This window comes from Oncorhynchus kisutch, linkage group LG21 (genome assembly GCF_002021735.2).
Source record: "Oncorhynchus kisutch isolate 150728-3 linkage group LG21, Okis_V2, whole genome shotgun sequence".
Classification (NCBI taxonomy): Eukaryota; Metazoa; Chordata; class Actinopteri; order Salmoniformes; family Salmonidae; genus Oncorhynchus; species Oncorhynchus kisutch.
The window spans coordinates 38,599,340-38,613,742 of record NC_034194.2 but is presented as its reverse complement, the minus strand read 5'-3'; the positions used below and the strand labels follow the sequence as shown (position 1 = coordinate 38,613,742).

General features: G+C 44.8%; 1 protein-coding gene across 3 annotated transcripts in view; it reads right to left on the bottom strand.

Moving 5' to 3' along the window:
• LOC109880797 (ryanodine receptor 3) overlaps positions 1–14,403 on the bottom strand; it is a 284,327-nt gene that overhangs the window by 46,117 nt on the left and 223,807 nt on the right. For all 3 annotated transcript variants that reach the window (XM_031800945.1, XM_031800946.1, XM_031800947.1), the window contains 12 exons: positions 9,002–9,132; positions 8,621–8,739; positions 7,582–7,780; positions 7,015–7,109; positions 6,510–6,655; positions 6,131–6,218; positions 5,931–6,023; positions 5,577–5,744; positions 5,105–5,164; positions 4,440–4,577; positions 3,438–3,550; positions 1,167–1,263 (listed from right to left, as the gene is read on the bottom strand). In XM_031800945.1, coding sequence (XP_031656805.1) covers positions 1,167–1,263; positions 3,438–3,550; positions 4,440–4,577; positions 5,105–5,164; positions 5,577–5,744; positions 5,931–6,023; positions 6,131–6,218; positions 6,510–6,655; positions 7,015–7,109; positions 7,582–7,780; positions 8,621–8,739; positions 9,002–9,132 — 1,447 coding nt within the window. The remainder of the gene's footprint in view (positions 1–1,166; positions 1,264–3,437; positions 3,551–4,439; positions 4,578–5,104; positions 5,165–5,576; positions 5,745–5,930; positions 6,024–6,130; positions 6,219–6,509; positions 6,656–7,014; positions 7,110–7,581; positions 7,781–8,620; positions 8,740–9,001; positions 9,133–14,403) is intronic.

Sequence of the window (14,403 nt, the reverse complement as noted above, 5' to 3'; positions counted from 1 at the left end):
TGGTTCATTTAGACCATTTTTTGGAAGCACATACCGGCCGTAACGGGAGTAAATGAAGATTGTTGCTCAGTAAACTAACGTATTTTGACATTATCAAGCTTGCAGAGCTGTCTAATTGGGAGTTTGAATCATCGGAAGATTGCTGGGAGTTATAGAGGAGACCTGTCATACTCACCGTCTCCATCACACAGATACTGGGCCAGCAGACTATTATGGGCCAGCAGACTATTATGGGCCAGCAGACTATTATGGGCCAGCAGACTATGATGGGCCAGCAGACTATTATGGGCCAGCAGACTATTATGGGCCAGCAGACTATTATGGGCCAGCAGACTATTATGGGCCAGCAGACTATTATGGTCCAACAGATGCTGCACTACTAAATAAAGTGTGCGGACAATGATAATGATGATGATGATGATGATGATGATGAATGACGTGGTGTTACATTGTGGCCTGCTCTTGTACATTCTTCCCCGTGTCGTGTTTTATGACATTATGCAGTACTCTATGTCTATATGTCTATCTATCCTTACAGCTGTACAACTATATATTTACAGTGAGATCAATGACATTTTCGATACTTGTCACAACTCTGCATGAATCCAGACTGAGATGTGCGCGAGCATGCTACCCGAAGACTTCACTTGATCACGTCAACATCAATCACTACAGACTTACAGTTACAGCAGAGACCGTACCGTACAACATCTAAATGGTCGACGTCAGACATCAAACATTTAACACCTATTGAGGGCTTTAGCTGCCCCTCTTACCACAGTAGTAGTAGTAGTAGTGGTGAGATAGCCCATGCCGTAGCCTGTTTTTCTAGCCACGTGCTTTGCTGCGGAGACAGAGCCATTGCTGCCACTGAGTCTCCTGAGGTTGAGCCTGTCATGTCTGTCAAGGCTCTGCCGGTAGCGAGCCACAAAGCTAGAGAGAGCGCGGGGGCCTCGGGAACCTCTGGGGGCCCAAGTCGAGGTCCCCGGACCCAGGCGGACCGGGAAGCGATCCCGATCCCGAAGTTGGACGGCGGGCATCGTGCTCAAGAGGCTGTCGGCGAAGAGGGCGGGTAGGGGTGCGGTGCCAACACAGGGCACAGGGGGCAAGGCTGAGGCTAGGGCTGATGTGGTGGCAGACACCACCGCAACATGCCCAGTACTTACTGCTAGGTCCTGCACTAGCTTCTCCTCAAAGGAGTACTCCTCTGTCTCTATCCATAGTCTCACATAGCCCAACACGAAGAGATTAATAGAACGATGCCTGGGGAAGGAGGGAGGAGAGGAGGAGGAGAGGAGAGGGAGAAGGGGAGTGGAAGATGGGAGAATGAGATTAAGGTGTGTCCAAGTAGATTTTGGAAGAGGGAGGAGTAAGGAAGGAGAGATGTGAGGGTGTAACAGGAAGGAAGAGCATTCCAGGGTGGTGATTGGTCGATATGGGAGCTGGCTCTTCTGACTGGTCATCCTTGATAGCTTAATTAGCATACAGAAAATGGCTGAGGATGTGGTTAAAATTATATCTAAAAACACTGAACACTGTATTCAAATATTATTTCAGTTAATAAATGATACATAAAGATAAAAAACATAATGTTACTCAAATCACATGAGACAAAACATTCCACGATTCTAAGACATAATGACAATGATGATCTTTATGTAAACAAGCTAAATGCTTCCTGGATTGCTCATTGATTGACCACTGATTGGTTGTTAGCTGAGGCTGACCAATCAGAATCAACAGTGCAGTAAACTGGAGGTAGGTTGTGGTAGGTGCAGTAGGTAGGTGGTGTTGACTGTTCGGTCAGCCCATAGTCTGGAGGATAAGATGGAGGAGGGAAGAGATGAAGCATTCACCTAGCCTGGGTGCCAGTCTGTTTGCCATGACAATTCCACGAGGAGTTGGCAAGAGAACAGCAACAGACTAACACTCAGGCTAGCATTCAGCCTGGACGTCTCACATTACCGTTAATACGGAGAACAGGCGGTCAAAATTTGATTCAGCGAACGCCTTTTCCAGCCAAACGTACCGATAGCCGTTCAGGAAGTAATTGTTAATTTTGTATCTGAGGAAAAAGGTGTTGAAGGTGGTGTGCAACAGAGAGAAATAACAGAGAGGAAGGACAAGGTTAGGGAGGTGGAGAGGGAGATAGTTACAGCATGCCACCAACTTCACCGAGAGATAACAGAGATACAGGACTGGAACGTCACGTTTGATTTGATGGAGACAATAGCACCATGAGGACTGAGGACTTTTTTCTCGGGATAGTTGTTGTCACAGCTACAAAGTCTCAAACTTTTACGTATCTCATTTAGTTGACAGAGACAATTTAAACCTCCAGTTTTTCCATCAGGGTACCTCTAATTGTCCTGAGTCATATGTAAGTGTGATTAGAAGCCTGTCTTACCTGGGGAGGTTGTAGAGAGGAGCCATACGGAAGCAGGCCACCACATCAGGGTACCTCTAATTGTCCTGAGTCGTATGTAAGTGTGATTAGAAGCCTGTCTTACCTGGGGAGGTTGTAGAGAGGAGCCATACGGAAGCAGGCCACCACATCAGGGTACCTCTAATTGTCCTGACTAGTATGTAAGTGTGATTAGAAGCCTGTCTTACCTGGGGAGGTTGTAGAGAGGAGCCATACGGAAGCAGGCCACCACATCAGGGTACCTCTAATTGTCCTGACTAGTATGTAAGTGTGATTAGAAGCCTGTCTTACCTGGGGAGGTTGTAGAGAGGAGCCATACGGAAGCAGGCCACCACATCAGGGTACCTCTAATTGTCCTGACTAGTATGTAAGTGTGATTAGAAGCCTGTCTTACCTGGGGAGGTTGTAGAGAGGAGCCATACGGAAGCAGGCCACCACATCAGGGTACCTCTAATTGTCCTGACTAGTATGTAAGTGTGATTAGAAGCCTGTCTTACCTGGGGAGGTTGTAGAGAGGAGCCATACGGAAGCAGGCCACCACATCAGTGTACCTCTAATTGTCCTGAGTCGTATGTAAGTGTGATTAGAAGCCTGTCTTACCTGGGGAGGTTGTAGAGAGGAGCCATACGGAAGCAGGCCACCACATCAGGGTACCTCTAATTGTCCTGACTAGTATGTAAGTGTGATTAGAAGCCTGTCTTACCTGGGGAGGTTGTAGAGAGGAGCCATACGGAAGCAGGCCACCACATCAGGGTACCTCTAATTGTCCTGACTAGTATGTAAGTGTGATTAGAAGCCTGTCTTACCTGGGGAGGTTGTAGAGAGGAGCCATACGGAAGCAGGCCACCACATCAGTGTACCTCTAATTGTCCTGAGTCGTATGTAAGTGTGATTAGAAGCCTGTCTTACCTGGGGAGGTTGTAGAGAGGAGACATACGGAAGCAGGCCACCACATCAGGGTACCTCTAATTGTCCTGACTAGTATGTAAGTGTGATTAGAAGCCTGTCTTACCTGGGGAGGTTGTAGAGAGGAGCCATACGGAAGCAGGCCACCACAGCGCGTTTCCGCTGTTTTGACAGCAGCTTCTGAAACACACACTTCTTCAACCTCAGAGGCTGCTCCACCTAGAGGGCAAAACATTACGTCTCAAAACATGACGTCTTACGGACATTATGTCTCATGGACATGACGTCTTAAGGACATTACGTCTCATGGACATGACATCTTATGGACATTACGTCTCATGGACATGACATCTTATGGACATTACGTCTCATGGACATTACGTCTCAAAACATTACGTCTTATGGACATTACATCTTATGGACATTAGGTCTTATGGACATTACGTCTCATGGACATTACATCTCATGGACATTACATCTTATGGACATTACGTCTCATGGACATTACGTCTCATGGACATTACATCTTAAGGACATTACATCTTATGGACATTACATCTCATGGACATTACATCTCATGGACATTACGTCTCATGGACATTACATCTTTAAACATTACGTCTCAAAACATTACATCTTTAAACATTCTTCTGTGGATGTCAATTTGACTCTTATAATCCACACTTTGACTCTTATAATCCACACGTTGACTCTTATAATCCACACTTTGACTCTTATAATCCACACTTTGACTCTTATAATCCACACTTTGACTGTTATAATCCACACTTTGACTGTTATAATCCACACTTTGACTCTTATAATCCACACTTTGACTCTTATAATCCACACTTTGACTCTTATAATCCACACTTTGACTCTTATAATCCACACTTTGACTCTTATAATCCACACTTTGACTCTTATAATCCACACTTTGACTGTTATAATTGTATTACTAAATCCTTATTCTGTACTTTGTATTTGATGCTGTGTTTGTAAACAGGGGCACCCTCGTAAAAGAGACATATGTCTCAGTGAGAAAATCAAGTCATCACGTAGTAAACAACAGACTTTATAGAGTTGTAACTGTTGACTGTAAGGGTACCTGCTCCAGGTGGAAGACTGCAGCGGAGATGTTTTGTATTCTGTCCACAGTTTGTTCTGGGTCTGCATGTTCCTCACTCCCCACCACCACCACATCCTTATACAGGTTCATCTGCCACTGCACTGCCAGGTCATCAGACTTCACACACACACACACACACACACACACACACACACACACACACACACACACACACACACACACACACACACACACACACACACACATACACACATACACACACACACATACATACATACACACACACACATACACACACACACACACACACACACACACACATACACACACACATACACACACACACATACATACATACACACACACACATACACACACACACACACACACACACACATACACACACACACATTATAATTTGTCCATTTACAATGTTAAACCATATCAACATAAAATCAACAACATATTATGTTTTTTTCAGTTGGTGTCACTGAAACTACATCCACATTTTTTTTTTTTTACAAATGCTTCTGCATCTGAATGTCCTGGTCTGCTGAATACACGTGAAGGAGTAATGCAGAGGTTACAGTCCAAACTTTCCTGGGGCGCAGAGAAATGACCAGGGGAGATACAAAGTACACACTGTGTGGAATATCAGATCATTTTACATTTCCCAAGCCTACCTTGTCCTGAAGATGTAGGTTCTCACGCAAGTGATCCTTCACCTCATCGTCTGTGTCTTTCTGTTGGAGGGAAACAGGATGGAGTGAGAAACTACTCGGAGGGAGTGAATGGGTTAAAAACATTCCAAAATGGCTGGGGATAGGCCTGGATATCTGTGAATATAAACGTAGCGGGATCACACATCAATACGCTACTTCACATGATCATTGAAGACTTTAGGAATATGACAGTATTGTATCTCACCAGACTGTATCTTATCTTGGCCAATGAGATGAGCTCCTGGTCTCCAGGGTTAGAGGGATAATGTAGTATAACTCACCAGACTGTATCTTATCTTGGCCAATGAGATGAGCTCCTGGTCTCCAGGGTTAGAGGGATAATGTAGTATAACTCACCAGACTGTATCTTATCTTGGCCAATGAGATGAGCTCCTGGTCTCCAGGGTTAGAGGGATAATGTAGTATAACTCACCAGACTGTATCTTATCTTGGCCAATGAGATGAGCTCCTGGTCTCCTGGGGTGCACATGTTGAGTCCGATGGGCAGCATCTTCTTCAGTGCGGCTACGATCAGAGAGGTCTGGACAGAGTATAACTCTCCACGCCGCTTCTTGTGCTTCCTATCCTGGTCACCACCTGACTGTGGAGAGACAGACAGGAAGAGAGAGAGATACACAGGGAGAGAGAGAAATCCTGGTTGGAAGTTTCCTGGAATTGTGAGGGAATAAGCAGGTATATCTGGAAGCCTCCACCAGGATTTCCCGACAACCACAGTGAGAGCGCTTCTGCGAATGTCTTTCTTTACTCACTACTGCTCCGTCCTTACCTTGGACATCTTGGTCTTACGTTCCCCAGTCAAGAAAGACAGGTTGTTGATTTCATTCTGAACCACAAAGTTCTGCTCTTCCCTTTTGAAGTTCTGTCCACCGGGTCAGTAAAGAAGGAAAGAAACGAGAAGAATCTTCAAACAGAACTTGAAAATAAATGAACTCACTGTATGTAGTATTCTAATGTGAAAAGTCTTACGTGTGATTTGCACCAGAGAATGAAGATCTCAGCCACCATGGTGAAGAGCTCGTTGGACTGAGCATCAGGCCTCTTCAACCATCTGGACCTGGTGGGAGTTTGACAGACGTTTTCATGAGAAGTGGACTAAAGAAGAGGTGAGGCCATAGTAACCATGTGTTGTGTTATGTAGCCTAGAGTCCAGGATATGCAATGGGGGAACCTGCAGGTAGCAATCCCAAATAAGCAAACATGGATCCAATCTATCTCACTATGATCTCCAGTACTGTACACAGTGTCATTCTAAATGAATTCAGTGAACATTTTGTCAAGGCCTGCAGATTTCCCAGAACCTAAACAACAGATGTGTGTGTTGGAAAGGCTGGCTTGGTTATACAACCTGTTGTTGTCCATGTAGCGGATGAGCATTGGGTAGAAGGCGTACAGGTCTCTACAGAGGACAGCAAACTCATCCAGAATGAGAAGCTCAGCTTCCTGAGTATCTCCTTTAATGTCAGCCTTCAGCAGCTCCTCCTCTGCCACCACCTGGGGTTATAACATAGTAATAACATAGTTATAACACGTAATAACAGTTATAACACCTTTACAACATAGTAATAACAGAAGCTCGGTTTCCTGAGTGTCTCCTTTAAAGTCAGACTTCAGAGGCTCCTCCTTTATCGCCCCCTGGGGTCAGGGAACTACAAAATCACTCAAAAGTGATTTTCCTTGATGGCCGTGCGCTAGCCTTGCTGTACTGCCGAGTCTTGTCATTGTCACGCCGAACAATAACATAGGAGTTGGCAGGTTCGCATTGGGATTCATGCTAGTTGTGTGATTGATTCTTGTGAATGATTCATAGAAAAGGAAAACAAATGGACAGCAGTCCAAAGAATACGTCTCACCTTGACTGTCTTCTTCCTGAGTTTCTCTAGAGTGGGCAGGAAGTGACTCTTCAGGAGGTCTGCTGCAGCCTTACAGATGATTGGCTGAGAGTAGACTGCAATGATACCAACGAAACCAATCAGATTTTCGTCTCACTGAGGAGTTGTTACACTACACTCCCAAAAAGTAGAATTTCACTTTGATTAAAAGAGTACGGCTGGGAATGCTACGACCACAGCTTTGTGTTCATTATTCACCATTCATCACATTGCCCGTCAAACATGACCAACTAGGTTCAAATGCGGGTATCCTGCGTGCAATGAGACTGTATTAGCCCGTTGAGCTAAAGCCTACTCACTGGGCACAGACATCAATTCAACATCGATTCCACGTTGGTTCAACGTAATCACATCGAAATGACATGGAAACAACGTTGATTCTACCAGTGTGTGCCCAGTGGGTAGGCATTGACTCATGGAGTTAACGCAAGTCTTCCGGTCTAAGGCCAGGTTCCTCAACACACGAGTTCACTAAAACCTCCTCTGATAAAACGTTAGCCCCGAGGTAATAATAACCCAGTATCCCACCTGCGATCCTCTTCATCCAGGGAGCGTCGTCGATGCCCAGGTTGTTGTTGAGGATCTTGAGGATGTTCCCCAAGATGATGCTGAGGTGGTTGGAGCACACAGTGGTGCAGCAGGCGGTGTGTGGAGCAGAGTTCTCTGTTCCTCTCTCCCACCAATAGGACAAGTAGTTACACAACATGGGCAGGATCACCTCAATCACCTGGAGGGAATGGGGATGGGACGGCACCATATTAAGCGCTAACCACAATATTAAGCAATATCACCATTATCAGAATATTAAGCTATATCACGATAAATTGTGACATTAAGTTATACCACGTAATGCCGTCATGCCAGATGTTAATCAAGGCTCTAGCTTTAATGAGTTCCTTTGGGGAGGAGGAGGAGGAGAATCCGGCATCATGGTGAAAATAAATGGTAGTACATTCTCTGTGTTCTATCGCACGTGCAACGATGTCAGACGAAGAAAACTGTTCGTCGTAACAAGCAACGTGTCTTTGTTGTTGTTTGTTTATGGCAAACGAACGCGACAGCTTCACCGCTGAGGATTCCAGCTTTAAAATAGGGTTCACTGTCTAAAGAAAAGCTCTCTTGTAATATGAACAGCTGTAGTGATAACAACAGCTGCAGCTGTACATAGTCTATCGGTAAATAGCCCACCCAATTTACCTACCTCATCCCCATACTGGTTATATTTATTTACTTTTCTGCTCTTTTGCACACCAGTATCTCTACCTGTACATGACCATCTGATCATTTATCACTCCAGTGTTAATCTGCTAAATTGTAATCATTCGCCTACCTCCTCATGCCTTTTGCACACATTGTATATAGACTCTCTTTTTTTTCTACTGTGTTATTGACTTGTTAATTGTTTACTCCATGTGTAACTCTGTCTTGTCTGTTCACACTACTATGCTTTATCTTCCATGTCGCAGTTGTAATTGAGAACTTGTTCTCAACTAGCCTACCTGGTTAAATAAAGGTGAAATAAATAAAAAATAAAAATAAAATAAAAAACAGTCCATGCCCTCCTGACCTGTGGCATCTCTGTGTATCGTGCTCCAGACTCTGAGATGTCGTTGATGTCCTTCAGCAGGCGATCCAGACGAGGCACCTCTGAACACATCTCCTCCACAGAGTCAGGCATACTCAAGACTACACAGAGAACAGCACACAGTTAGCCATACACCGTTAATAAACATAGGGCTGGTTTCCCAGACATTGATGAAGCCTGGTCCTGGACTAAAATGCATGGTCAAGGACTAGGCCCCGTGTCCAGGAAAACGGCCCTGACAGTAGAACTAAGGATGTAGTGGAGGTCAATGCAAGGACATTCGGGTTGTAGTCAAGCATAGATTGGTTCTGATAAATTGGTAGTGTTATGATTCAGTATTGCGACTGCAGAGTAGTGACTTACTGGCCCTCTCTCGCGGTGTCTTGGTGTTGAAGACAGACAGGGGGTTGTGAGCATTGAGATCAGGCTCCAGGAAAGCTACAGGCATGGCTCCTACCAGGGTGGCCAGACACTCCCCTAGGGCTGGTAGGTGCCTGGAGGGAACATACAGAGACATTAACACACACAGAGACATTAATACACACAGAGACATAAATACACACAGAGACATTAATACACACAGAGACATTAATACACACAGAGACATAAATACACACAGAAACATTAACACACACAGAGACATTAATACACACAGAGACATAAATACACACAGAAACATTAACACACACAGAGACATTAATACACACAGAGACATAAATACACACAGAAACATTAACACACACAGAGACATTAATACACACAGAGACATTAATACACACAGAGACATTAATACACACAGAGACATTAATACACACAGAGACATTAATTCACACAGAGACATTAATATACACAGAGACATTAATACACACAGAGACATTAATACACACAGAGACATTAATACACACAGAGACATTAATACACACAGAGACATTAATACACACAGAGACATTAATACACACAGAGACATTAATACACACAGAGACATAAATACACACAGAAACATTAACACACACAGAGACATTAATACACACAGAGACATTAATACACACAGAGACATTAATACACACAGAGACATTAATACACACAGAGACATTAATACACACAGAGACATTAATTCACACAGAGACATTAATATACACAGAGACATTAATACACACAGAGACATTAATACACACAGAGACATTAATACACACAGAGACATTAATACACACAGAGACATTAATACACACAGAGTCATTGACACACACAGAGACATTAATACACACTGAGATACATTGATGATAAAATGATTGTGGGGGCTGTCTTGTTAGACTTCAGTGCAGCTTTTGACATTATCGATCATAGTCTGCTGCTGGAAAAACTTGTGTTATTGCTTTACACCCCCTTTACACCCCCTTTACACCCCCTGCTACAGTTGATGTTCAGATGACCAGATTCGTCATTTCCGGTCACAACTTACAGACTTGTTTACGTGTTGCTGTGCGTTTTGTTGCCAACCTTAATTTGCTACCTGACAACTTTCCGGTTTTTACTTTTTAATTACCGTTCATATTTTTTGTTTTTCCCTCATTCAACTTCTTTTCATTCAACTTTTCCATCCCAGACACTTTATCTGGACATGGTTCATCAGGACCTCCACCAGCCGAAGCTAAGTAGTAACATTAACATGAAGGTGACCGGAAATATGACCGAATACAAACAGTGTCTCTATTCCCTCCGCAAGGCAATCAGACATGCTAAGCGTCAGTATAGAGACAAAGTAGAATCTCAATTCAACAGCTTAGGCACAAGAGGTATGTGGCAGGGTCTATAGTCAATCACGGATTACAAAAAGAAAACCAGCCCCGTCACGGACCCGGATGTCTTGCTCCCAGGCAGACTAAATAACTTTTTTGCCCGCTTTGAGGACAATACAGTGCCACCGACACGGCCTGCAACCAAAACATGCGGCCTCTCCTTCACTGCAGCCGAGGTGAGTAAAACATTTAAACGTGCTAACCCCTTGCAAGGCTGCAGACCCAGACGGCATCCCCAGCCGCGCCCTCAGAGCATGCGCAGACCAGCTGGCTGGTGTGTTTACGGACATATTCAATCAATCCCTATCCCAGTCTGCTGTTCCCACATGCTTCAAGAGGGCCACCATTGTTCCTGTTCCCAAGAAAGCGAAGGTAACTGAGCTAAATGACTACTGCCCCATAGCACTCACTTCCGTCATCATGAAGTGCTTTGAGAGACTAGTCAAGGACCATATCACCTCCACCCTACCTGACACCCTAGACCCACTCCAATTTGCTTACCGCCCAAATAGGTCCACAGACGATGCAATCTCAACCACACTGCACACTGCCCTAACCCACCTGGACAAGAGGAATACCTATGTGAGAATGCTGTTCATCGACTACAGCTCGGCATCTAACACCATAGTACCCTCCAAGCTCGTCATCAAGCTCGAGACCCTGGGTCTCGACCCCGCCCTGTGCAACTGGGTACTGGACTTCCTGACAGGCCGCCCCCAGGTGGTGAGGGTAGGCAACAACATCTCCACCCCGCTTATCCTCAACACTGTGCGTTCTGAGCCCTCTCCTGTACCACGACTGCGTGGCCACGCACGCCTCCAACTCAATCATCAAGTTTGCGGACGACACAACAGTGGTAGGCTTGATTACCAACAACGACGAGACGGCCTACAGGGAGGAGGTGAGGGACCTCGGAGTGTGGTGTCAGGAAAATAACCTCACACTCAACGTCAACAAAACTAAGGAGATGATTGTGGACTTCAGGAAACAGCAGAGGGAACACCCCCCTATCCACATCGATGGAACAGTAGTGGAGAGGGTAGCAAGTTTTAAGTTCCTCGGCATACACATCACAGACAAACTGAATTGGTCCACCCACACAGACAGCATCGTGAAGAAGGCGCAGCAGCGCCTCTTCAACCTCAGGAGGCTGAAGAAATTCGGCTTGTCACCAAAAGCACTCACAAACTTCTACAGATGCACAATCGAGAGCATCCTGGCAGGCTGTATCACCGCCTGGTACGGCAACTGCTCTGCCCACAACCGTAAGGCTCTCCAGAGGGTAGTGAGGTCTGCACAACGCATCCCCGGGGGCAAACTACCTGCCCTCCAGGACACCTACACCACCCGATGTTACAGGAAGGCCATAAAGATCATCAAGGACAACAACCACCCGAGCCACTGCCTGTTCACCCCGCTATCATCCAGAAGGCGAGGTCAGTACAGGTGCATCAAAGCTGGGACCGAGAGACTGAAAAACAGCTTCTATCTCAAGGCCATCAGACTGTTAAACAGCCACCACTAACATTGAGTGGCTGCTGCCAACACACTGACTCAACTCCGGCCACTTTAATAATGGGAATTGATGGGAAATTATGTAAAATATATCACTAGCCACTTTAAACAATGCTACCTAATATAATGTTTACATACCCTACATTATTCATCTCATATGTATACGTATATACTGTACTCTATATCATCTACTGCATCTTTATGTAATACATGTATCACTAGCCACTTTAACTATGCCACTTTGTTTACATACTCATCTCATATGTATATACTGTACTCGATACCATCTACTGTATCTTGCCTATGCCACTCTGTACCATCACTCATTCATATATCTTTATGTACATATTCTTTATCCCCTTACACTTGTGTGTATAAGACAGTAGTTTTGGAATTGTTAGTTAGATTACTTGTTGGTTATTACTGCATTGTCGGAACTAGAAGCACAAGCATTTCGCTACACTCGCATTAACATCTGCTAACCATGTGTATGTGACAAATAAAATTTGATTTGATTTGATTCTAATTGCAGTTGCTGTACTCATAATATACAGGAGAACAATCGCCTTACGGCGAGGATAGCTGTGTTGCAAGCCCAGCTTCAGATGCAAGCGTTAGGCAAGGGTAATTTCAGTGTTGGAAAGGATGAAACAGCGTCTGTGCCAGCAGTAAGTACAGATAGTAACGTTAGTATAAATCCCCTCGCACGGTTGCCGCAGCCGGACAATTTTCTCATGGCTTCTGGAAGGAAATGCTGTAGGAATGCTCAACCGTTGTCGCTCATTCAGCCGACAGAAACATTCAACCAGTTCTCCACATTAAGCAGTGAGTCGGAGTCTGAGGCCGATCCTTCTCTTGTCTCTACTCCTCCCGTTACGGGGTCTGAGACGCCGAAGCTTCCCACCATTAGCTCTGACTCCATTACCCATAGTATTAGACTTAAAACGAATCGTCCAGCGATCATACACTGTTTACCAGGGGGCAGGGCTACCGAAGTTAAGGCTAATCTGAAGATAGTGCTGGCTAAGGCGAGTGGCGAGTGTAGAGAATATAGAGATATTGTTATCCACGTCGGCACCAACGATGTTAGGATGAAACAGTCAGAGGTCACCAAACGCAACATAGCTTCAGTGTGTAAATCAGCTAGAAAGATATGTCGGCATCGAGTAATGGTCGCTGGCCCCCTCCCAGTTAGGGGGAGTGATGAGCTCTACAGCAGTCTCACAACTCAATCACTGGTTGAAAACTGTTTTCTGACCCTCCCAAAATATAGAATTTGTAGATAATTGGCCCTCTTTCTGGGACTAACCCACAAACAGGACCAAGCCTGGCCTGCTGAGGAGTGACGGACTCCATTCTAGCTGGAGGGGTGCTCTCATCTTATCTACCAGCATAGACAGGGCTCTAACTCCTCTAGCTCCACAATGAAATAGGGTGCAGGCCAGGCAGTAGGCTGTTAGCCAGCCTGCCACCTTATTGGAGTCTGCCACTAGCACAGTCAGTGTAGTCAGCTCAGCTATCCCCATTGCCTCGACCTAGGTTGGGCAAAACTAAACGTGGAGGTGTTCGCCTTAGCAATCTCACTAGAATAAAGACCTCCTCCATTCCTGTCATTATTGAAAGAGATTGTGATACCTCACATCTCAAAATAGGGCTACTTAATGTTAGATCCCTCACTTCAAAGGCAGTTATAGTCAATGAACTAATCACTGATCATAATCTTGATGTGATTGGCCTGACTGAAACATGGCTTAAGCCTGATGAATTTACTGTGTTAAATGAGTCCCCACCTCCTGGTTACACTAGTGACCATATCCCCCGTGCATCCCGCAAAGGCGGAGGTGTTGCTAACTTTTACGATAGCAAATTTAAATTTACAAAAAAATATATGTTTTCGTCTTTTGAGCTTCTAGTCATGAAATCTATGCAGCCTACTCAATCACTTGTTATAGCTACTGTTTACAGGCCTCCTGGGCCATATACAGCGTTCCTCACTGATTTCCCTGAATTCCTATCGGACCTTGTAGTTATAACAGATGATATTCTAATTTTGGGGGATTTTAATATTCACATGGAAAAGTCCACAGACCCACTCCAAAAGGCTTTCGGAGCCATCATCGACTCATTGGGTTTTGTCCAACATGTCTCTGGACCTACTCACTGTCACAGTCATACTCTGGATCTAGTTTTGTCCCATGGAATAAATGTTGTGGATCTTTTTCCTCATAATCCTGGACTATTTTATTACGTTTGCAATCGCAACAAATAATCTGCTCAGACCCCAACCAAGGAGCATCAAAAGTCGTGCTATAAATTCTCAGACAACCCAAAGATTCATTGATGCCCTTCCAGACTCCCTCTGCCTACCCAAGGATGTCAGAGGACAAAAATCTGTTAACCACCTAACTGAGGAACTCAATTTAACCTTGTGCAATGCCCTAGATGCAGTCGCAC